The sequence below is a fragment of the Grampus griseus genome (assembly GCF_964374135.1).
Source record: "Grampus griseus genome assembly, chromosome: 11".
Classification (NCBI taxonomy): domain Eukaryota; kingdom Metazoa; phylum Chordata; class Mammalia; order Artiodactyla; family Delphinidae; genus Grampus; species Grampus griseus.
The window spans coordinates 82,680,786-82,706,494 of record NC_139005.1 but is presented as its reverse complement, the minus strand read 5'-3'; the positions used below and the strand labels follow the sequence as shown (position 1 = coordinate 82,706,494).

Below are 25,709 nucleotides of genomic sequence, written 5' to 3'. Positions count from 1 at the left end.
CATTTTTTTGTTTGCTAATGTGTTAAGTTCCATTAACCAATCACCAACTTCATGAGTTAGTGGGGGCTTCCTCTTTTTCAGTCACCTGAAATAGCTGATATAAGGTTGAAATGATCTATTCCTTGAGTGTTTGTAAAACTTGCCTATAAAACAGTCTGGACCTGGCGTTTTCATCAGAAGAAAATTTTTAACTACAGATTCAATTTCTTTAATCATTAGAGATCTATTCAGATTTTCTATTTCTTCTAAAGTCAGTTTTTGTATTTTATTTTTCTAAGAATTTGAACATTTCACCCAAGTATTCAAATTTATAAGTGCAAAGATCACAATGTTATTTTACCTTTTTCATTTAATTGTGATCTTTTAAAATTCCTAGTATTTATTATGCCTTCTATTGTCATTGGTCAATCTTGTCAGAGGTTTGCCAATTTATGATCTTTTCAAAGACTGATTTTTATTTTTGATGATCCTTTCTGTTGTATCTACTTTATATTTCATTAACTGTTGCTCTAAGTTTTAATTCTTAGACTTTCTTTGCATTCACTGCTTAACATTCTTTCTACACATTAAGGTGATAGAATTGAATTTCTGTGTGAATAATCTACAGGTCAGATTTTTTTCACCCATACAATTTAGTCTGGACTTCTCTACTGTTAAATAAGTTTTTTACAAAAATACTCAAACCATTCATTTTAACTTCCTCCTGACTCATTCACTGGTCACTGCTACAAGAGCAGAAAAAGGAAGTAAATTGAATTTTGCTATCTTTAATTCATGATCATGAAGTATCCAAGGATAGGAAGGAAATCTACTTTAAGAAAGTTTAAAAAACTTACTCTCTTCCCTCTGAAGTTTTCTCATTTGTTCTTCCAGAGTTTTGTGGTCAAAGTGGAATGCTTCTAACACTATCACTAGCAAACTGTTAAAAAAATTTTCACAGAAATGTTCATTTGATTAATAATATCACTTGACTATTAAAAAGAGAGGAAAGTTAAAGACTTATAAACATTAAATTATTTTTACCAGTCTTAGGTATTTTTTCAGTTTAACAAGTCTTAGTATCACCTCACTGATACAAGGTAAAAGTAAACTGAGATTGTACAAAGGTTGTTTCAGAAAATAATCCAAAATTTACATTTTAACAACAAAACAAAAATAAGCAGTTTGACCATACCTGACACCCAACTTTTGATTGATCTGTCCCGCCTGTAAGACACGAATGAAATGTTTCAAGTAATATATATATGCCGACCAAGAGAGATGTTTGCAAATAGCTCCAATAACCTCTGTGGCAGCAATGGTTATATTTTCATGCTGTAAAACAAATCAAGAGCATCAGTAAGCATTTGCAAATAAAGTACACAGCTAACTTGGTGCATTAAAAAGCTTAGACAGTAGGTGATCAGCAATTATAGAAAGGAAAGAATGCCCAAATTATACTCCATTGTTTTCCCCGAGCTCTAGGAAAAGATGCTGTCAATGAAAGGAATGACATCTTCCTCCCATTAAAGGATACTAACACATTTTGTTTTCTATTCCGCTCAGACCTCACTGATTGGTTCAAGCCTACAGACTGAATGAAGTAAATTCAATGTGTAAAAGTTGACAAATGTCAGAATCAACTACAGATTGATTGCTACGAATGCTGAGCATTCGTAAGTACGATGCAACGGAGAGAGCTCTTTCAGACCACAATGGAGAACAGGAGCTGGGTGTACCCTCACACCTTAAACCAGAAAAGTAGACAAAAATATATGAAACAGTTTTCAGACTTTGGACATCAAATAGTGCAGGACAGTGACTCCTGAGAGAAAGGAAACAAATGAAATGAGCCGTATAGTTACCCCAATTCATTGTGTGGGGATAACTGTCAGGTCACAGCACATGAGAAGAAACCCAAAAAGGGCCCCTTGTCTCCCTGAGTTAAGGGGGCAGAGTTGAGGCTGTGGAGCTAGAGTCCTCAGGGCAGAGAACCAGACAGAAGAGAGCTACACAGAGAAAAGCTGCCCAGAGAAAGAGCTCCTTAAGCTTCAGCTGAGAACTGATCAGTACACACGAGTAAGGAGGAGACAGGGAAAGAACCACCAAAAAGGAAAAGATGAAACACTCATCTAAGACCACACAGGGATGAGAATAGATCATGTTCCCATCAGCCAGAGTAAAAAAACCTCATGATACATGAAGCATTAGGTATTCAGGTACTCAGAAAGTTAGTGCCTCAGTGGTAGGTTCAAGTAAGCACCAGATTAAAGGCTGCTTGTGCCTAACAGAGCTTAAACGCGAGCCTCAGAAGGACCAGACAGGACTTCCCTCGTGGCACAGTGGTTAAGAATCCGCCTGCCAATGCAGGGGACATGGGTTCGAGTTCTGGTCTGGGAAGATCTCACATGCCGTGGAGCAACTAAGCCTGTGCACCACAACTACTGAGCCTGCACTCTAAGAGAGCCCGTGAGCCACAACTACTGAGCCCACGTGCCACAACTACTGAAGCCCACTTGCCTAGAGCCCATGCTCCGCAACAGGAGAAGCCACCGTAATCATAAGCCAGCGCACCGCAACGAAGAGTAGCTCCTGCTCACCACAACTAGAGAAAGCCCGCATGCAGCAACAAAGACCCAACACAGCCAAAAATAAATAAATAAATAAATATAAAAAAGAAAAAGGACCAGACTACTCACAAGTAGCCCAACTGCATCTGAAAAAAATTCTCAGGAACACTTAAATACAAAAACATCCAGCATCCAGCAAAGTCACATTCACAATATCTGGCATCTGAAAGATGGCTACAAGGCATACAGAGAAGCAGAAAATAACTCTAATGAGAAGAAAAATCAACCCATCAAAATGGAAACAGAAATGACACAGATGATACAGACTTAATAGTAGACTTAGATATTAAAACAACTGACATAATTATTGATATATTCCATTCGATCAAGAAGGGAAAGGAAAGCATGGGCATGTTAAGGAGAGACATGTAAGAAAAAGGCCCAAATTGAACTTTTAGAGATGGAAAAGACAATTCTGAGGAAAGATACACTGGATGGCATTAAAAGTAGATTAGACAGAGCAGAAGAAAAGATCAGTGAAGTTGAAGACATGGTAATAGAAAAATGAAACAAAATGAAACCCAGAAGGGAAAAAAGAAAGACTATTTAAAAAAAAAAAAAAAGAGTGTCAGTGAGTTATGGGACAACTTGGAATGGAATACAATGGAATCTCCAAAGTCAAGAACAGGAACCAAAAATATCTTTGAAGAAGTAATGGCCCAAAATTTCAAAGTTTGACAAACACTATAAATCTATAGATCCAAGAAGCTCAACAAACCCCAGGCACAAGACACTAAGGCACATCATAATTTAATGGCTTAAAGTCAGTGATAAAGAGAAAAATTTAAAGCCAGCCAGGAAAAGAAAAAGATATATTCCACTCAGAGGAACAAAGAATGACTTCCTTTAGAGACAATATAAACCAGAAATCAGTAGAGTAGTATCTTTAAAGTACTGGGAAAAACCTCAAAACCTGTGAAATTAGAATTCCATACCTAGAAACATTATCTTTCAAAAACAAAGATGAGAAAGGACAAACAAAAGCTGAAGGAATCCATTACCAGTACACCTGCACTACAAAAATTTAAAGAAAGTCTTCCTGTCAAAAGTAAAATGATACAGGATGAGTATTTGCATCTACACAAAGGAATGAAGAGCACTGGAAATTGCTGATCTAATATGGAAGCAAATACAAAAGATCTTTTCTTTAGTTTTAAGGATCTCTTTAAAAGATAATTGGTTTGAAGCCAAAACAACAACAGTGTATTGTGTGGTTTAAAACTAACATACAGGTAAAACTTATGAAAAAAAATAGTACAAAGATAGCTAATAAACCAATGGAGATAAAATAAAATCATTAAAGGATATCCAATTAATCCAATAGAAGAAGAAAAGGAGGAAAGGGGAAAAAAAACAGAACAAATGCAAAATAAATAACAAGATCATAGATTTAAACCCAACCATATTAATAATCATATTAAATGCAAATGGTCTAAAACCAATTAAAAGGCAGAAACTGTCAGATTGGATTAAAAAAAGCAAGATTCAGCTATATGCTACCTACAAGAAACCAACTTTAAAAGTAAAATAACAAATAGGTTAAAAATAAAAGACTGTAGAAAGGTATACCATAACAATACCAATTAAAGCTAAATATAATTTATTTTTTTTATCTACACCTCTTTCCTATTTTACTGCCATCTAACTCTGAGCTGCTTACTGGCTCTTCAAACTGGAATTTAGGGATGCATTCTTTTATCCACTTTAGAAATTCTTAAAAATTTTTTGAATATACAGAAATAATAGAGGAAACCTATCCTTGAACAAGATCATATAATCAACAGTATAAATTCAAGTCACAAATCCTGATATTATCTCAGTTAGACTTAAATATTTATCAAGTCTTTACCATGTGCCAGGCACTGTTCTTACGCACTATGAGGTATAAAAGTGAAGACGTTCTGAGTTCAAATACCAGTTCTGACTCTATATTTTTGAGAAAGTTCTATAACCTCACATATTCTCAGTTTACTCCCCTATAAAACAATGATAACAGTCCCTACCCCAAAGGGTTGAGTTGTGAGGATGAAATCAGATTACATATTAAAGTACTTAGTATTGTGTCTGTACCTGGTATAGAGCTAAAGAAAAGGCAGCTGTTGTTTTATTTCATTTCTTATGAGCCATTTGGGAAAACAATGAGAATTAAGGCCTATGATACAAAAATAATAGTATGCCATCTTAGTAATGTGATCATTTCTAAGCAAGCAAACATTTTGTGGTTGGCCTTTGTGAGCTAATAATAGCCACCATATTCAGAGCAAGTGCCAGGCACAATTTTAAGGGCTTTAGAACTATTCTAGGACTGTAATTATGGTGACAACATCAGTATGGATGCCACCAACCCCATCTACAGTTTGGAAAAGTGTGTCATGGTACAAGGAGAAGCTTACTGGTTTCTAGATCTAATGCCCTACCTTGATCATTTTCTCATCAAAAATTGGAGCCATGGCATAAGGCATGATGTAATTCTGAAGAGATTTAGAAGACAGCACAATTTTGCCTTCCATTAGTTGTTTTGCCAGTTTCTTCAAGGCTCTTGCTCTTCTGTGGATCTACGAGTCGGATAAAATATGAATTAGTCACTGAATAATCTCACCTACAACCAGCTCCATTTCAGTATCATGTTCCTCTTCCATGAAAAGATTAAAAGAGTGAAATACAGTCCATGTGTTACATGAGCAAACACTTGTGCCTTGATTTGCTTTCAGAGACATAATCCATAGTATTTCTTTACCAATGGATCCTAGAGCAACTTCTTAGGAAATGGCAGGGAAAGGTGACACTATTATTGTGGTTTGTGATACCACTGAGGAAATCAGACCCCAGGAAACAATCATCTCCTATGCAAATCTGATGATCACAAAGACCAAGGAATGAGAAGCTCAGAACTTTTTGGAAAATTAAAATGTATCTTTTTCTTTTTTTTCCTTTTCCTTTTTTTTTTTTTGCCGCACCGTGTGGCTTGTGGAGTCTTAGATCCCCGACCAGGGATTGAACCCCAGCCCTTGGCAGTGAAAGTGCGGAGTCCTAACCACCGGACAGCCGGGGAATTCCCTAAAATGTATCTTTTTAAATGAGACAGAACGGTTTGAAACACTTGTTTATAGACAAGAAAAAGAAAGAAGAATTGTCTTCTACCTGAATGTGCTTCATATTCTCAAAGAAGTCCATTTCTGGATCATGGCAATCAGTTAGCTGTACCAAGTCTTTAAATTCTGGTTGATCTGGAAAGGTTTGAATTAAACAGGAAAGCAGCGTGGTATAATCTTGTTGAATACTCTGCAAACATCGAGTTGAGAAAAAAAATTTTTTTTTAATTTTAAAAAGAATTTGCTTCTTAGGTAATACAAAGAAACACCAAAAAAGTCATCACAATTTTTTATAAAGTAAAACATTCCCACTGAAACAACAAACTATATAAAATCAGAAGTGACTGCCCTCTTCTCCGTTCCTACTCCCCTGTTAAAAGTTTGCTGAATATTTATACAATCAAGTATTTTACTTAAGTGTACTAAGCCTGACTGCTTTTCTACACAACTACAGCAGAAGTAGGGAAAAACAAAAACAAAACCCACAGATAGTAGTACTTAATTGCAAACCCCAATACCTCTGTCTGGCTCTTCAATCCTTTCCTCAATTTCTCCAGGAGTGAACGATGAATGATTTCTCTATATTCTTTCTCTGTGACATTCAAAGCAGCAAGCCTTTTGATGATATTCATCAAGCACATGCTTGCATTGTCACTTAAAGACATGTCTCCTAACTGGACACAGGAAAAAACCCAAATTATTCTGTATAATAACTATAATGTTGAATATTATTTCCCAATGAAAGAGTTTATAATATTTAGCCACTGTTCTGTATAAAACTCTCTACTAAGAAATGTCCCACAGGTACTTCATACTTAAGGAAGAACCAAACATAGGGTTGTGAGGAATACAGTAAGTGACTTTGAAAAGTCATGCTTACTGAGAAGTGTCAGTAATTTCAGAAAATACTATGAGATGTACTATTTTTATATTACTGATTTTGCCTTTATTTAGAAATTTGGTATTTTATCCATCACGGATTCTTTTTCTTTTTTTCATTTTTTATTGAAGTATAGTTGATGTAGAGATGTACTTTTTAATTAGCTTTATTTCTCAAAGCAAACAGAACAAAAGGTTCACTAAAGCCAGTTTTCAATATTCAAAATCAGGTGATCACTTACAGTGACACAGTTGGCTGGTATAATTCTGGTTAGCTGCTTCAGAGTTCCTGGTTTAAGGAATGCAGGTTGTGAGTGTAGAGAAAGTATTCCCAACTCAGCCAACCAGGCAGTGATTCAGGATCCCTCATGTTAAAATTTGATAAGATATATGAAGAATGAGCCCAAATGGGGAGATTACTTTTTCCTATATTACTTAATCCTTAATATCAGATGAACAACTATAAAATGCCACAAAAAGATTACTGATGTCACTACACAGTTAACTATTAACCAAGGGTTTCATTTTCCACATTTTTGAGTTTTAATTCATTTTAGCAACATGGCATTTAATATAGTTGCAAACCCCTTTTATTTCTACTATATCAATAAAAGAGGGCAAACTTAAATAATATAGTTACATAACTTAAAACATTGATATTTAACTGACACACTATGAAATTCACCCTTTTATTGTACAATTCAATGGTTTTCAGTATATTCAGAAGGCTTTACAACCGTCACCACTATCTAATTTCAGAACATTTTCATCACCCCCAAAGGAAACCCATTAGAAGTCACTCTCTCCATTCTTCCCACCCCTCACAGCCCCTGGTAACCACTAATTTACTTTCCGTCTCTGTGGATTTTCCTATTCTAACACACAGCTTTTCGACTTTTCACAGTGCTTCCACATATATTATTTCATTCAAAATGTCTGCCTTTCAAATCATGAGCATAACAGTATGGTCTTTGCCAAACAACATATTCTACAACTAAAAGAAATTTTATATTAAAAATCCCATCCCCCTCCAAACCAAATTAGGTCATTTAGTCATATTATCAAAACAATAAAAAAAAATTCATAAATTTTTGTTATAAGAACCTACCTCCATGTTATAGAAACAATTATGCATAACAGGAATTAGGTAGTTAACGTCCATGGTTTGCATCTCTTTAATATAAGAGGTGATGGTCTGGAACGCTGAGAAGCGAACATCAAAGTTGATATCATCAAGATGTCTTTGATCAAAGGCGTTAAGCTATGAGAAATGCCATTGAAACCATATAAATGAAGGTATATAAATTTTAAATAAGGAATAATAATACTTTGGAAGCAAAAGAGACATAAGATTTTCTTTCTTACCTTGACAACATCAGTAATATATTTTAATCCACTATCAAAATCAGAAAGACTCTAAAAGAAATGAAAGCAGTATATTATTAGTGAATAAAACCTTAACTTGTCTGCCTGCCTCCCTTTGACTCCCTGCCACACTCCAATATATATGGAAACGTCGTATCAGCACCAGGCAAGCTGCTAATATGCATTCCACATCATAGTTATCTTTTGAAAAAGGGGTGATTTTGGGGTAAAAATGAATATTACAGACCTGGAAAACTGTACAAAGCAACTGTCTTGACAACTTGTTCTTAATAACTGAGAAGAGTTTTGCTAGAGGCTTGAGGAAGCTCGTAGGCTCCAGACAATGTTTCAACAGGTTTTGTACTGTCACCAGAATATCAACCTCTGTATCCTTAAGAAAAAATATTGAGAGAAATCATATTTCAGTAATTTATAAAACTGGTCAAATTGGCTTTAATATATTATAGCACAGAAAACAAATAAGTATAAATAAGAAGTAAAAGTAGTAGTACTTAGAAAAGTTATTTCATAGTCTTTTAAAAGTTCTTAGCATTTTAACTTAACCAAAAACCTATAATAGTGTCCATTAACAGTTTCTTCCTTTAATTCTAATAGGAAATATGCATGGTTTTGAAAAATAATTTCTTCTATTTTCTAGCTAAAGAGCCAAGAAAAATGAACTTGCTGAGGAAAAATACACACTTCTGGTCGTTCACAAATCTGTGGTCTTCTAAACTGAATTACTATAGAGTAGGAGTCATTCAGTACAACTCCTAAGGCCTTATAAATGAGTGTGCAAAATGGGAAGACTCTTTTCATCAAGACTGAACTATGGTTTGAAAATCACATCAGAAACTCTAAACTATGCCTGAATATTAAAACAGTGACTTTTCATTCAGTTTGCCACTGTCACCATATTTAAGATCAATGCGTGTCTCAGGTTGCAGATTTGCTATTGATCAAAGTCAGAGAGGGGAAAAAATCCTGAAATGGATTAGAAGCTAAACAAAGGAAAATAAAGGGTTTGAGACTTTTACTGTAACGGTAGATGATGAGGTCTCCACCTTCTCGCCTGCCCCCATTCCTCTTTCTGTCCCCAGTTTTCTCCTCTGTTTTCAATTTTATGTTTCTGTATGAAGTCTTTTCACAAATACTCTGGGATAAATACATCACAGAATCTAACCAATAAAATTATTGTTTACAAATAAACCTAAAAATAAAGTGCCACTTCAAAGACAAATAAATGTGCTGTGAATTCATGCCTGAGCAATATTGCCACGGTGGAGGAAAGGCAGGAGCAGTGTAATGAGCAGAGAACTTTGTTCTTTTTCTTTCATAAACTTGCTGATCCTGGAGAAGGAAAAAAAAATGGAATATGTAAGGAAGATATATAAGTTATGAGTATTTCTCCAAGTTAAACTTTTCGTAAAAAAAATTCAGTGATGAAAGACCCAGGTGGCTTTTAAGTATGTGTGTATATGTAAAAAGCTTAACTCAGTTATTTAGCAGTGCCCACTCTTATTTCCCTCCAACTTCAGGTTGGTGGCTACTATTCTATTGCTTTTGTAATATCTGATTGTGTAGGTGGGTTATAGTAAACTCCAATCCTATAATTAGTAATTGATAATTACTTATTTCGCAAGGAAACAACATTTTAAGTGCTAAGACTTGTTTTAGGTTTTATATACATTTCCATATAACTCCCAAAACAGCCCTATAATGTAGGCATTATTAACCCCACTTTGCCCAGAGAAAACTGTGGCTCAGAGAAGTTGATGTCACAGAGCAGGTCTTTCAAACCTAGTCTTTCTGGTGCCTAATCACTCATCATCTTCTCACTATCACGTAGCCTATGATAAAATTTAGTAAGTATATTTCCCATGGTTTCCCGTTCTGCAAAACTTAGAAATACACTAGTATAAATAAAACATTTAAAAGAAGTTCCTGGAAGATTCTAATATATCATATTTTTTTTGTTGCTGAAAGTAACAGAAAAAATAAACTTTCAACAACTAAGTCCTGTAACAATTTAGATTTTAAGATAGAATCATTTTGTGCACTCAGATTCACTAACCAGGCACTTTATAGAAATCACAATTGTATATTACCAGGTCTAGCAGTATATAGAGAATCTTTAAAGAGAATCTTTAAAAACCCTTGCAAGATCTTCTTGACTCTTAAAAGAACAAATACAGCAACCTGCTCTTTTAAATTATTTTTATCAATCACACTTAAAAAAAAAATCACAACTATGTGATCTCACATAACTCGAAATTTTAATTGAACAAAATACGTAAAGGCTAATAAACAGGCAAATCTATTAGTTTACCTTAGAATTTTGAAAAGTCTGTTATCTTTTATAATTAAATAAAGGCAGATGTCATAAAAGGTTTATTCCAGCAGAGAAGGAGAATTCTACATTAACTTAAAAATGGAGGACATTTAAAATACTGAAAACTTTTTTAGCTTATTACCTTGTTAAAACAAATGAAAAACCAAGCATAATTAAAAAAATTAAAACTACAGGTGGTAATGTTATCTTTTAAGGACCAAATGTATCACTTACTTTGAAAGAATGCCCAGTTCCTTACTGACTTGTGCTCTATTCTTCTTCTTTTTCACCTTTTCTGCACTTATTGTGGTTTTGCTGAGATACTGGAGAATTGCAGGTACACGAGGTAGAATTAATCGTCCTCCTATCGTGATAGACTCTGAAACAGTGATAAATGTACTGATTTTAATTAACCATGCTCTTAAAAGCTAACTGTACAATATCTTCCTAATGATAGAAAAGGAAAGCACTCAATTACCATGAAAATTTAATATATTTCAACTCTAAATATTAAATAACTTTCTTCTTAGTCAAAACATCTATATCAGTAGCTAAATTAAAATTTTATATGAGACCCTTGAGGATTTAAACCATTTTGGGTAGTAGTAAGAGAACTGTTAAGATAATTTGGTAAGAATTCAGAGACATGACAGTGGAAATCATCTGATAATGTCCTGAAGGATAGTTGAGCTTTCTGGAGCGTAAATAATCCGAATTTCTACCTACTGCAAAGAAAATTCAGCTTATATAAACTGGTATTAATTCCTAGAGAAAAGAAACTCTTTTAATAGAGTAAGTTATAAAAAGAGTCAGATTCTATCAACTTTTCCATTCTGAGGGCACAGATGATACCTCAGAAGTATAAGAATTGTTTGCTCTGTACAGCTTACATACCATCTGCACTTTCTGTGTATACACATCCTGTCACAGGTAAGCTCAAAACTGTTTCTGTGGGTTCAAAATCTGGAAGGCTAAGAAGGTCATCGGCTATTTCCATCACAATACTAGCTGTGGCTTCAGAGAGGTTCTTTGCTGAGAGAATCGCAAAAACATTGGTCAGGATATCGCATTCCGGGTGCCCAGGTTTCTGTTTAGCCAGGAAAGGGAAATATCTGCAAGAAAAAACACTAAAATAGTCATCTTCTTTTTCAATGTTTATTTCTAAAAACACGTTCCATATGAATTTTCATAGAGTTTAATGAATATATATGTGTATGTGTGCATATGAATGTTAATAAGATTACTCAGAAGGGAAATTACTTTAAAATCTAAAATTTGATGGATAATAATTCCAGGCACCATACAACCATTATATTATCTACGCACTTTATATTTCTCATTTAATCCTCACAACATCTCTATGTTAAGCTGGTATCCTTATCTCCACATTACAGATGAAGAAATTGAGAACTGTCTAAAGCTAATGAGCTAATAAGTCATAGACCTGAGCTGTGAACTGCTAGTTCTAAAAGAAATGTATTAAAGACAGGCTATTTTTCAATTATAAGCCTTCTAGAATAGGAATGTTTATATGCTCACATAAAAACCATGTACTACAACGTGAAAGTTAGGAGTACAGACCACAGACGAAACAAATATTTGCTGAATTAGGATATGCAACATTCAGATTAGGATAATTTGTCAAGGGAGGGAGATGAATCCATCCCTGGTAATGAAAGACTCACAAGAATGATACCCAAAAAGGTAGAGAACACAAAAGCTTTCAGCCACGGGCAAACTAGCAATTGTTTTACAGCCAGAGATGCAATCCTAACAATCAGTAGGAAGGCCAAACTGAAAAAATTCAAATAGTTTGGCTTTACCAATTCATCATCACTGGAAAAAGAGCTCAAGCACTTTAACATACTTAGTCCTGACAGACTGAAAGAAAAGTTCTAAGAGGCTGTACTCATACATCTTTGTCCAACAGATACTGGGGATAGTACGTGCAGGCACCAAGCAAGATACTTTACATATTATATCTCCATTGTCAACGAGAGAGAACTTGTAGAAGAGAATGAGGTGGCATCCAATGATGTGGATCTATACTTGAGTAAGGACCCAACTAATATACAAACCAAGTCACTACTGTAAAGTCTTCTTGGATGAAAGTCCTTCATGGCTTATTTGTACAACAATGACACAACTATAAAATATTTCTCAAGTATGCCTATGAAGTGCTGCTTATAAATGTCCAATGAAAAAACAAGATATGAAATTGCTTTCTCAAATTGGGAAATAAATGAAAAGAGCCTTTATGACAGTAAACATAAAACAGGCTTTCCTGAGGAAGCCAATGGCAAGGTATTGTTTTTGAAGACTATTTAATGACACGGGGAAACGTTCGTGACATAATTTACATGAAAAAAACAAAATCAAAAGCTAGCTATAAGGTATGATCCCAATTTTGTAAAAACGGATGCCAAGATTTTAACATCACTGAATCAATAATAAACACATTTTCTTTTATTCTATCTTTCATTCTTCAAAATAGACCAGGGCAAATTAAATCTGTTTCCATTACTGAGATAAACAAAATAGGTTTCTCACATCACCACTTTACTGAAAGTTCCCACATTCTTCAGCAAATATTCATTTGGTCTGTAACACAGCATCTCTGAACCATCAGTAGATGAAGGTTCTGTAAATGGCTCATAATGTCCACAAAAGGATACTGATTTGTGACCATTAGCGCTGTATGCATATTTAGATGGAGTTTTACAAAGAACAGAAGACAATGACCTAGAAAATCCAGAAAGCTTGTGAAATTTTTAAGTGGGAACCAGGAAAATGACAGAATGCGAATTACAAATCAGCTTTTATTTTTAAGCAAACATGCAAAATTGTAATATTTGGGTGATGATATAACTACCTAGTGTGTTTCACATCTGTTTTTCCCTTTGCCAGGTCAAATCAAACTGCTGATACAATCACTACACATTGGAAGAACAGCCATATCAATCCCAATACTACTAATTTTCTTCTTTTTTAAAAAATTTATTTAGTTTTGGCTGCGCTGGGTCTTTGTTGCTGTGTGCAGGCTTTCTCTAGTTGCGGCGAGCGGGGGCTACTCTTCATTGCGGTGTGCGGGCTTCTCATTGTGGTGACTTCTGTTGTTGAGGAGCATGGGCTCTAGGCACATGGGCTTCAGTAGCTGCAGCACGTGGGCTCAGTAGTTGTGGCTCACGGGCTCTCGGGCACAGGCTCAGTAGTTGTGGAGCATGGGCCCAGTTGCTCTGTGGCATGTGGGACCTTCCAGGACCAGAGATCGAACCCATGTCCCCTGCTTTGGCAGGTGGATTCTTAACCACTGCACCACCAGGGAAGCCCCCCAATACTACTGATTTTCAATTTTCAATTCTTTTTTTTTTGGCCATGCCACACAGCTTGAGGGATATTAGTTCCCCAACCAGGGATGGAAACTGGGCCCACTGTAGTGGAAGCACAGAGTCCTAATCACTGGACCGCCAGGGAAATCCCTAATTTTCAAGTTTTAATGAAATTGTAAAAATAGCTAAAAATGTGTAAGTCTTGATATAATATACACTCTACAATTTTAATTTATATTAAATTGCAAAATGTTGCTTTATCTATTTTTTCCTTTTTTTATTGTTATAAGTAATTCAAACACTCCAAAGATATATCATGAAAAGTCTCCCTTCCCCACTCCAGCTCACCAAACCTCCACTTGCTATGGTGACATTGTTTCTCATGTAGCCTTGATCCATTTTCTATTTCATTTTGTATTTATACACACATACATACACATATAAAAGCATTTTTCCTGGAACACACTACACCTATTATTTAGCAACTTGTATTTTTCTTCAAACTACGTATTTTGAGATTCAACTGCCTTATTCTTTTTAACTGCACTGAAAGTAGGTCGCTGTGTGGAAAGAGCATAAATTACATTACTAGTTCCCTTGACCAGTTAGTCTAAAACACTGCCCTTTTTAAAGGCAAAAAAAAAAAAAGATTATACCTTGCATTTCTGCACCAGATACTAATTAGCTTCAGCAGAGGAGTAGGAGAATACTGACTCTCAGATCCAAGCCTGCTGATCTAGGACACAAAATAAAAACAGAACACAAAATAAGAACATACACAGGATTGTAGGAAAAAACCAAACAATTGAAAAGCAGAACAAGAACAGAAATCACACCAGAGGATAAAAGAGCCAAGAGATAAACATTTAAAGGACAAACTGAGTAGTGAGAAATCTTTCCTAAAATCAAGTCTCTCCTACAGTCTTAGCTATAACTACACCAGTTATCATCACCAAGTGGGGACAACCAGAGAAATCAAACAAGGAAATAAGAAAAAACCCTGTGTATTTTCCCTCATGCTTGTCAAAACCCAGAGGCATACTATGTGAGGTGCTACAAAAGTTAGGTTACATTTGCTTAAGAGACAACAGTCATATTCAAATTAGCCTTAAGTGTAAACGCTATGGTATTGGAGAAACTAGCTCTGGAGCTTTAGGTGGTAGTGGAGGCAAAGAAAAGTGTTCTAAAACTTGCAGAAGCAAAGAAAGGCTTGATGTGAAAGAAAAGACCCGGATTAGCATTCGTGGCTGGGTGCAGACTGTGCTGGTGAAGCAGTATTAAAGGAAAAAGCAGAAGGTATCCAGGCAGAACAGAGAAATCAAGCTTTACCTGGGGCCAAACTGCACCATGAAATACAGCATCAATTTCTTCTGTTCTGAACTGATAGGACTCCCAATCCAAAAAGATATCAGTTACCATTTTGATTCCAAGACGTCTTAAATTTTTCAGTGGGTTAATAAACCTCAGCTGTATCTGTAAAATAAAGATCTTCTATTAAAAAGATATCGCTTTTATTCTTGACTCCTCAGGGCGGCACTCCTGCTCAGGTGGTGAAGAATCAAGCTGGGATCCTGTTATGAAGCTCTGATCCACATGGAAACGTCAACTGAGTAAGTCATATTGCTTTTCTTATTGAACAAGAGGGGAAAGCATACTTAAGAAAACCAAGTGGTGAGATGTGTTCTATTATCAGGCCCAGTAAAATCACACTGTGTCCTTAGGGAAAAACAAAATCTCAGTGGGAACAGCTGTTTTGTATTCTACACTGTTTTACTTTTCTGAAACTGTACATTTTAAATTCAAGAGAACATGAACAAGGATGCCATTGCTTTGCTATGCAAAAGTCTGAGGAATCATGATAGTTCACACACCCATCAAGTTTCTAACATTCACTTTTAGCTAATTATCTCATTATACAAGTTACAAAGAGAGGAGACGACAGGCAAGCATAAGAAGGTGACACAATTACAAGTCATTCTGTTCTGCTTCAATTCTACTGGCAATATTTTCATGATCTGCTAGATCATGTTTGGTGAAAAACAGAAACTATTACGGATATTTGAAAAAGCATGGTATCATGATCCCCCGGAGTAGTAAGAAACTAACCTTGGCAAACATGACACCAAATCAGACCCCGCCCTTTCCCCTATTCCCATCCAATCAAGTAGGATCTGCATGTACTCTTCTCTTCTGTAACCAGCTGCCCAGGCTTCTCAGTAACTGTTGAGTAAACTGGAGAAAAGTCCTGAAAATGAGCAACTGGAGGCTTTAATTCCTAGAGGAACAGTCCATGTGACTGAGTTTATGGACATTCACGAAGTACCTCATTGCTTAAATGTACAAAAACAAAACAAAACAAAAACAAACCCAAACCATAAGGACCCTCAAGAACCCTCAAGACACCTATTTCAGTGTCAGTCAATGCCCTGGAGGATCTGAAAGATACAGAAAAGTAAATGTGTAACTTAGCTCAAACACACAAATGTAGAACTTTAACTCACTTGAGCATACTACCGTGCAATAAGCCATTACAGAACCTCAAGGAATTCCTTGGACTTGTCCAAGAATTAAAAAAAAAAAAAAGAAAAGAACAGAAAAGAAAGCTCTACGTGTCTGGAAGGCTAGCACCTCACTGTCTAATGAACTGTGAAATTACATAAATGATCCTTTGAGTTACTGATTGTTGACTCAGGAGAAAGACTGCATTCCTGAGTAACGTCTTCTAAGTTAACCAGAAAGTCAGAGGACTTACAGAGGGTTTATACAACCTGTAACGTTTCATGACTTAACATAGCCATGTATAGGTAGTCACTATCCCTCACTATAAGGTAAAAACTAAAATTCTCACACAATTCTCCCTATGGCCCTGAAGCTCTCATGTAACACAGACAAGAAAACTTCTAAGACCCCTTTTCAGCTTCCACTCCTGGCCCTACACAGCCTCTTTCCACAAAGCAAAGCGATAAGTTTTGGAACATCAAACTGACCTTATCATTCCCTTGCTTTCAAACCTCTCAGAGGTTTCCAAGTACACTTCAGAGTAAATCCAGCTCCTCGTCATAGCCTACGAGCCCCTACCCACCTCCTGATCTCATCTTACACATCTCGCTCCTTGTGCTCTAGCCACCTCAGCCTCCTGTCTCTTCTCAGGATGTGTCAAGAATGTTCCACCTCAGGACTCTGTACTACTAGTCATTTTCTCTGCCTGAAATGTTCTTCCATTGTCTGGGGAGGCATCAGCTCAAATATCACCTCTTTAGAGGTGGCCCTGAACACCCTAGTAAGAGCAGCACCCATCCACCTCCAGATGGGTCACTTCCTACCACATTCCCTCATTTTAAATTCTTTACAGCTTCATGTCTTTCCCTAACATGCTCATGCTTTCCTCTACTTCTGTGAATATATGGAGTGTATTTCTAACAGCTGTTTTAATGTCCTTGTCTGATTCTACTACCTGTGTCATTTCTGGGTCTGCTTCTATCCATTGGTTTTTCTCTTCATTATGAGCAAAATCTTCCTTTCTTTGCATGCCTGGTAATACCTGACTAGATGTCAGACACTGTGAGTTCTAGTTTCATTTAAATCATCTAAAAGTTTCTGAACAGGGATGCAGTTAATTTATTAGGAAAATGTTTGATCTTCTTAAGCTTTGTTAGTGGTGTCATAGCAGCCTTTATGCTTGGGCTAATCTGGCTCCACTACTGAGGCAATCCCCTTCCAAGGACTCTCCCTGATGCCCCAGGTCTCATGAGGTTTCTGCTCTGGCTGTTGGGAACACGAGCTGTTCCCAGCCCTGTGTTAAGTCAGAGGACTGTTCTGCCTGCTCCTTTCGCGTGGTTTTACTGCTTCTAGTCAAGATGAAGTGACAGGGACCAGATTTTGTCCTCCCCTCTCAAGACACTAAAAAGCTGAATAGAATATACGAAACAATGATTTCTGGACACTGGACAGCAGGCAACAGAGGACAGTAATCCCTGAGAGAGGGGAAACAGATGAGATGAGTCCTACACAGTCCCCAGCTTCCTGCCTGCAGAGTTTCAGGCCTTGGTGTGGAAAGGAAGAGCCCAGGGAGAATCCAACAATCTTCTTAAAATGAGGAGACAGTTGTGTGACTTGGGGAGGCCAAGGTGGCTAGAAGTCACAGAGCAGAGTACTGGAGAAGAGACAGCGACACAGAGAAGGATTTTAAGAGATCTGCAGAGGAGCCTCCTGAGTTTATTTTCCTCTTAGAACTTACCATCTGGCATTATTCTGATTACTTTTGTATTTATCTATAATCTTTTCCCCAAGATACGGAGTCCTTACCATCTCGTTCTCCACCTACAACAATGTCTGGGAGATGGTAGGTGTGAAATAAGTATTTACTGTATAATTAAATGGACAGGAACTTCTGTTTGCTGCTTCATCCCAATGCTTAGTACAGTGCCTGACAAGCAGTAGGGGCTCATTTAACATTTGTTGAAGGAATAAATGATGAAAATAAAATAGTGCCTACCAAAATGGAAGGTATATTCTCAGTCTGTAGGTCTTGTTAACCAGAGAATATCATTTCATTACTAAAGCAGATTGATATCCATGCATAGCCTGAAAAAGCAGTGTAGAACTTTGGCTGTCAATTTTTAGTTATGTATCTGAGAGGCAGTTCATCAGGCATATCCCTAAAACAGCTGAGATGAATTGTAGCCAATTAAAACTGTGCCTATTTGTCATTAACTGAGAATCGACAGCAGACATCTGAGTCTGGGTTTTCACTTCAAGTCCCATTTTCTCCAACAAGCCTTCAGTCAGTCCATAAAAACATTAAGTTTCCCTAAACTCCAATGTGTATACTTATGTCCACATACAACAAAACATAAATATATTGTCTTGAATATAATTCAGAAAACATTTCCTAAGCACCAACTCATGAAGCCTCCTGGCAGTTAGCTAGCTGACTTGTCTTGCCTGATCTTGCTACTTACCTTTATTTAAAACATTGCACTTACAATAGGCAAGCATTTACCTTTAAAAGAGGTCTGGGAAACTCTGTCTCAAAATAACAAGGACAGTGCTAACAGTATTCTATTCATTCTCCAACCACTTTGAATTAAATGAGAGTTAGAAGATGTCCTACACTTTTAGGTTCCTGAAATTAAGATCTAAGACACATCAGCTCAACTACCTCTGACTTTGTTCTGAGATGTATACAGAACTAACTCCCTCCCTACCATTTCACCTCCTTTTAAAATAGATGCTTGCTATAATCTGCATTTTCTAGCTATTCATAAATATTTATAACAGTGAAGATTCCCATTATAGGGAAGGCCATTTTAAAGAGATGCTTGGGCTTCCCTGGTGGTGCAGTGGTTAAGAATCCGCCTGCCAATGCAGGGGACACGGGCTCGAGCCCTGGTCTGGGAAGATCCCACATGCCGCAGAACAACTAAGCCTGTGAGCCACAACTACTGAGCCTGCGCTCTAGAGCTCGTAAGGCACAACTACTGAGCCTGCACTCTAGAGCCCACGAGTCACAACTACTGAGCCCACGCGTTGCAACTACTGAAGCCCGCGTGTCTAGAGCCTGTGCTCCGCAACAAGAGAAACCACTGCAGTGAGAAGCCCACGCACTGCAATGAAGAGTAGCTCCCTCTCGCCGCAATTGGAGAAAGCCCACGCGCAGCAACGAGGACCCAACACAGCCAAAAATAAATAAATACAGAAATTAAATTAAATTTAAAAAAAGAAAGAAAAATACTTAAAAAAATAAATAAAGAGATACTTTACATAAGAAAGAATTAACCTAGAAGGATGTTAGATATTCAGGCCCCAACCAATTTCCCAAGTAAGACATAGACTTTTACACAAGAAGAAAGCGTGTAAAGTGAATCTCTCTCACCTTTTCTCGTTGATCAAGGATGTGGGATACAGTTGCGGTCATGCAGAGCAGTATCTGCAAAATCTTTGGTAAGTATGCACTGATCAGATGACTAATGTTCTTTAATACTATCTCAAGGCTATTTAAGATACCGTGCTGACGACCCAAAGGAAGAACTTTAGACAAATCCAAATCTTCTACTGCTTGAATGACAGCAGAATGGCACTCTCCTAGTGAAACAGAGAGGAGCAGAGATAGCATGTGAAGGGAAATATTAGTTTGTTACTATTTATAATTATAGCTTCCTTTCACTTTCCCTCAATAATACAGCATTTTCTACTGTTATAATGATTTACAGATGATAATGTACTTTACTTGTATTTTTTCTCCTTTTGATTCTTACCCAACATTCAATGAGCTAGATGTGATAGCTTTTACTGCTATCATTTTATAGATGAGGAAACTGAGGAGTAAAGGAAAGTAAGAAACTTGTGACAGAACTAAGCCTCTAAGCCCAATTCTCACCCTATTTATACTATTCCTCAAAACCTAAGGAATTCCGTTTTATTCCATCTATCAACTTTCCAGACACTTTCTCCCTCTCAGCTTTCATGGACTATGCTATCTTCAGCAGTTTCAAGGAAAATGTCTTGTTACATTATAAGCTCCTTTAAGGCTGAGAATCAAGTGTTTTATTTCTCTTGCAGCCCCTGATAAATAAATAAAACAATGGTCCTTTATAAACAGGTACCATACTGATTTCATAATTTACTTAAAAGACTTGAATTGTTATTGCTTGAGCTTTACTTCAAACCAACTGGTATGAGATCATGAGCTTACTGATTCATACACCAAAACAGTCTATCCATAAGGTATCATTAATAGCTACCCTCTTACAACAGAGGCTATTAACACTGAACAAAAACTCTTCTATTCATTACAGCCAGCTTCCTTTACAGGGCCATATTACACTGAATGAAAACCTTTTAACAGCTATATCTATTATCCCCTCCCCTCCCCCACCCCCCGAGGTGGTGGTGGGGGGAAGCAACACATTACCCTATAAATAAATATCTATGTTTGCCCAAAACAAAGCAATTTTAAGACTGGAGCAGAGGTACTATGGTCGGGAAGATCTGTGTTCAAATACCAGGTTCACCATGGGCAAAACACTTACCTCTCTAAGCCTCAGTTTCCTTATGTATAAAATGGGGACAACCAAGTACTGAAACCTAATGTGGCCGTTTTAACAGTCAACTGAGTTATCCGTAAAGGGCCTGTCATAATGTCTGGCATGAAGTAGGAACTCAGTAAATGTTAGCCATTATTATCACTATTAATTACTAAGATCGCATACTGGAGAACATACCACAGAGCATCACAGCTCATTGTACACACTTACTAATCCACTTTGTTTAGACCGTGAGGTTGAGAGCAGAGATTACAAATATTCATTTTTCTGTATTCAACAGAGTGTCTGGGGTGCAGGAGGTATTCAACAAATCATTATGCAACAGATGAACGATTCAGTGAATGAATACATGCCAAGACAATTAAGATTAATTTTGCAGCATGCTTTAAGCTTCTAAGGAGAAACTTATTCATCGTCTATGGATAAGTATCATTTTTCAAATGGCCTAAATGTACAATAACAACAAAAAATACACATTTTGTAATCAGGGGCTTATTAGCACAGGGATGACAATAATCCCCGGGATCATTTGTTAGCTCCACCTAATTCAATCAAAGTTTTAAAAAAACTGCGTGTCAGCAAAAAGACCACCTTCGAGATTAGGAAGAGTGACCCCCTTAGAAAGATGCCCAAGAGCGTGGGAAACAGCCTGAGACAGCAGAGGTCTGAGCAGACAACATGCATGCAGAGCAGCAGCTAGTTGATAGCTACCATTCTTGAAGTGCTTCACAGGTTCAAACAGCAGGTCTAAGAATATCTGGATCTCTTCAGGCTGGCTCCCAGCGAGGAACCTCAGAATGATGGACATGCGGGTGCCAGAAGCAGATTTCCCCTGAGTTTTACTCCCAGTTTTATTCTTCATTCGGCCATACAAAATTCTAAAAAGTCCAAAGAATATTATTTGTTTGCACGTTCATCCTAAAACATTATTTATCTGCACATTAACCCTAAAACACAGTTGTTTCATTTTCCTGAAAGGCTACAGTAGTAACTCAACAGATTTAAATGGATACATTCTAAAACAAGGAAGAATGAAAATAAAAATTAGATATTTAATGTGGAAATTTAAAATAACAACAACAAACACAAGGCTAAGGGAAGCAGGAAGAAGGAAATAAAGACAATGGCTAGAAGGTGGTTCTTTGGAAGAGAAAAAAAGCAATAAACTAGGCAAGCCAGAGGTAAGTCTAATCAAGGAAAAATGAAAACAAGAATATATAGATTAAAAGGAAGTAAAATAAGAGCATAACTATAAGTAAAATAAGGAAACTGGAAAGATTTCAATTAAATGGGTAATTTTCTGGCAAAAACACACATGTAAATAAGCAAAAGGAACTTAAGAAACCATGAATAAATCAGTAAACTTGGAGCTCACATAGTTTTACAGATGAATTTTTAAAACTTCCAAGGAAAAACAATCCCCGTGATATAGTTTCACAGCAGAGAGAAAGAAGGAAACAGTCCTTTTTCATTTATGAAGGTGGTATAGTTGTGATATCAAGATGGATTAAGGAAGAGAAATAAACTACATACCAATAATGCCTAAAAACAAAAAACACAACATTTCTAGCAAATCAAAACCACAATGAGGTATCACCTCACACCTGTCAGAATGGCCATCATCAAAGAGTCTACAAATAATAAATTCTGGAGAGGGTGTAGAGAAAAGGGAACCCTCCTACACTGTTGGTAGGAATGTAGATTGGTGCAGCCACTATGGAGAACAATATGGAGGTTCCTTAAAAACTAAAAATAGAGCTAACTTATGATCCAGCAATCCTATTCCTGGGCATATATCCAGAGAAAACTCTAATTTTTCTGAAAATACACATGCACCCCAATGTTGATAGCAGCACTATTTACAGTAGCCAAGGCATGGAAGCAACCTAAGTGTCCAGCGACAGATGACTGGTTTAAGAAAATGTGGTGTGTGTGTATATATAAACATATGTGTATATATATATATAGTGTGTGTGTGTGTGTGTATATATATATATATATATATATGAATATTACTCAGCCATAAAAAAGAATGAAATAATGCCACTGGCAGCAACATGGATGGACCTAGAGATTATCATACCAAGTGAAGTAAGTCGGACAAAGACAAATATTAAATGATATCACTTATATGTGGAATCTAAAAAATAATACAAATGAATCTATATACAAAACAAACAGACTCACAGACATAGGAAACAAACTTACGATTACCAAAGGGGAAAGGGAGGGGGAGGAATATAAATTAGGAGTTGGGGATTAACAGATACAAACTACTATACATAAAATAGATAAGCAACAAGGATTTACTGTATAGCACAGGAAACTGTATAACTGAATCTCTTTGCTGTACATCTGAAACTAACACAATATTATAAATACTTCAGTAATAATAAATAACTGGGGGAAAAACACCCCACAACATTTCTGAAAACAGTACCCAGTGCTGCATTAAAACGATATTAAAGCTGAATAAGGATTATCCCAGGAATGCAAGAAAGAATCATTAGTAAAATCTATTAGATTAATACAGATCAATAGCTCATAGAAAAAAGTTAATATGATCATTTTAATACATGGTTAATAGTCATTCTAATAAAATTCAACATCCATTTAGCAGAAATATAAATAACATAGTAATAAAAGCTACTTTCTTAGCATGATAAAACTACTGACTTAACATTCAAAATTTAAAGAGAATGGTTTTCAAACTCTTCAATATTAGGATCCCTTTTCAATTTTAAAAATTATTGGAGAGCTTTTGTATACATGAGTTTTATCTATTGATATTTATCATAGCACAGGTTAAAACAAGTTAGCAAAAGTAACATTTCTAATAAAAATTAGTTCTATATATTCCAAACCTGTCCCTCCTAAAATTAGTGAGACTAGAGGCATTGTTTTACTTTTTTTTTCCTCCGAATTTCTTTATTGCCTGGCTTATTAGAAGATAAATGAATTCTCATATCTGCTTCTGCATTCAATCTGTTACAACATATTGTGGTTGAAAAAAATCCAGCCTTACACAGATATGTAGTTGTAGAAGAGAAAAATGTTTTATAAACTTTCAGATAACTGTGGATATTCCACTTTGATACTACACCAAACCTCAACAGGAAGCAGTTTCTTAAAGGCTGGTTGCAAGGTGGGATCTGAAACCGTATCAGTGAACTCTGTGAACTCTGTTACATTAAAATCCATCTGCCTATCTTGCACTTTGAACAGATCTTTACCCATGAATGATCCTGTAACATGCATCAGTTACTTGGAAAACATGAAAAAAATTCCATGGGAACGAGTGAGCAGCAGAAGTGTCTTATGCATACCTCCCATTTTTGCATATAGAATAATAAAAAGACAAGTACTCAAGGCTCAAGATTCATCTAAGGGCATTGAATGAAACCAGCTTTTTATTTTATTTTTTTAAACTCCAGGTCTGTGGCAATGAAGAATGGCTAGCACAGTCGGGAGCCACTGTCCCGATTCATTCTAAGGCACCCGGAGTTTTACGCATCATTGCTTTTGCCTGGTGAGCACAAATGTTAGCACAATGGAAAAGGTAATGTCTTAGTAGTATTATGAAAAAAGTTTCAACCTCGTGGACCTCCTGAGAGCATCTCTGAGACAGCCCCCACCAAGAAGGAGCAGACCACACTTTAAGAACGACTGCTTTAGAACCATTACTGTTAAAGCCAGTAGCAAGACAAGGATAACCACAACCACTACTACCACAGTTAATTCTTCTAGGCTCTGTAAGGAATACGTAAATTAAAAAACAGAGAAAGAGGGATTTATATCATAAAAGAGAATACAAAATTCATTTGACCACTATTTACTAAGAGCCATGGAGTTTGCCTTCTAGCAAGGGAGATACACAATAAGAAAAGAGGCTATGCTGGATGACTAAGTATTGTGAAGAAAGGTTGTGCAATGGGCTCTGAGTGGGGTGGTAAATGGAAGAGGTGTAGTTAGAGGGGGGTCTGGCCTAGGTCATACCAGGCCCTTAAAGGCGTAGTAAGGATTCCCTTTGCTACTCTCAGTATAATGGGGTCTCAAAGGGTATTGAAACAGGGGACTAACAATCTGACCGATGACTGTTATTCACTATTATTTTTTGACCCAGAAAATCCAATGAAAACTAGTAATAAAGTTTTGTAACATGGTTGGTTAAATAAAACAAATCAATAGTTTTTATAGCTCATAATTAGTTACATACCAAACGAATGAATTATTTATACTATTTCTCAATAGCAAACCTTAGAGAAATATTGGATTTAATTTCAACAGTATTATTAAAATAACACCATGGCAAGATCCTTTCTCATGTTAGGGACAAAATATTTAAAATAAGTCTCTATAACAATTTGACTTCCCCAAAACCAATTTTAAAAGTAAATAATTAAATAAAAGTCAAAATGAAATATTCCATTACAATTGCTGAATCATAATACGATACTCACAATTGTTTTTGTGACCAACTTTTAAAAAATCAGTTTTGAAAGTGTATAAATACCTCATCAGAACAGGAAACAGATCTGCTCGGTGGGCTGCTTTCACTACTGTATTATCTTCAGAAATGCTAAAATGCACTATCTCTTCCTTAAAGCTTCTGTCTTCAAGCAATCTTTGTAAGTTTTCCCTTTAAAAATAGAATTCAGCAGAAATCATCACTTAATCAATAATACTTTTTTAAAAAATATAATTAATAGAGTACTATACATATATAAATGAAATAGGTATTAAGAATAGTTTATACTGTAGTTGACATCCATAAAGGAAAGTCTTCACACAAATACCTTCCAAAATGGCAAGTTTTCAAATTTTAAAAGGTAAAAGGGATTATAAGGGGTTAGTCAATAATTCAGCTGTTTATAAAAGCATAATATGAAAGCTTTCTTCAGTTCTTAGGGTTTGATTATGATGACTCCCTAAGTAATCACCAAGATTTTATGACATTGTATAAGCAAGAAGAAATGATATAGCCACCTCAACACATACTTTCCAATTAATATTCTCTCTCCTACCTTATTATCTATGGAGAAGCACTCTTAACAAAC

The 25,709-nt window shown here is 36.2% G+C and overlaps 1 protein-coding gene across 1 annotated transcript in view; it reads right to left on the bottom strand.

The window, feature by feature from the left end:
• Window positions 1–25,709, bottom strand: part of UTP20 (UTP20 small subunit processome component) — a 96,262-nt gene that overhangs the window by 27,769 nt on the left and 42,784 nt on the right. Inside the window, exons 25-40 of the mRNA XM_082665362.1 lie at window positions 25,166–25,291; window positions 21,364–21,530; window positions 19,482–19,690; window positions 14,936–15,079; window positions 14,263–14,342; window positions 11,172–11,389; window positions 10,512–10,656; window positions 9,208–9,295; window positions 8,193–8,336; window positions 7,946–7,996; window positions 7,689–7,841; window positions 6,220–6,375; window positions 5,751–5,891; window positions 5,027–5,164; window positions 1,175–1,314; window positions 837–919 (exon numbers count right to left, since the gene is read on the bottom strand). Coding sequence (XP_082521488.1) covers window positions 837–919; window positions 1,175–1,314; window positions 5,027–5,164; window positions 5,751–5,891; window positions 6,220–6,375; window positions 7,689–7,841; window positions 7,946–7,996; window positions 8,193–8,336; window positions 9,208–9,295; window positions 10,512–10,656; window positions 11,172–11,389; window positions 14,263–14,342; window positions 14,936–15,079; window positions 19,482–19,690; window positions 21,364–21,530; window positions 25,166–25,291 — 2,183 coding nt within the window. The remainder of the gene's footprint in view (window positions 1–836; window positions 920–1,174; window positions 1,315–5,026; window positions 5,165–5,750; window positions 5,892–6,219; window positions 6,376–7,688; window positions 7,842–7,945; window positions 7,997–8,192; window positions 8,337–9,207; window positions 9,296–10,511; window positions 10,657–11,171; window positions 11,390–14,262; window positions 14,343–14,935; window positions 15,080–19,481; window positions 19,691–21,363; window positions 21,531–25,165; window positions 25,292–25,709) is intronic.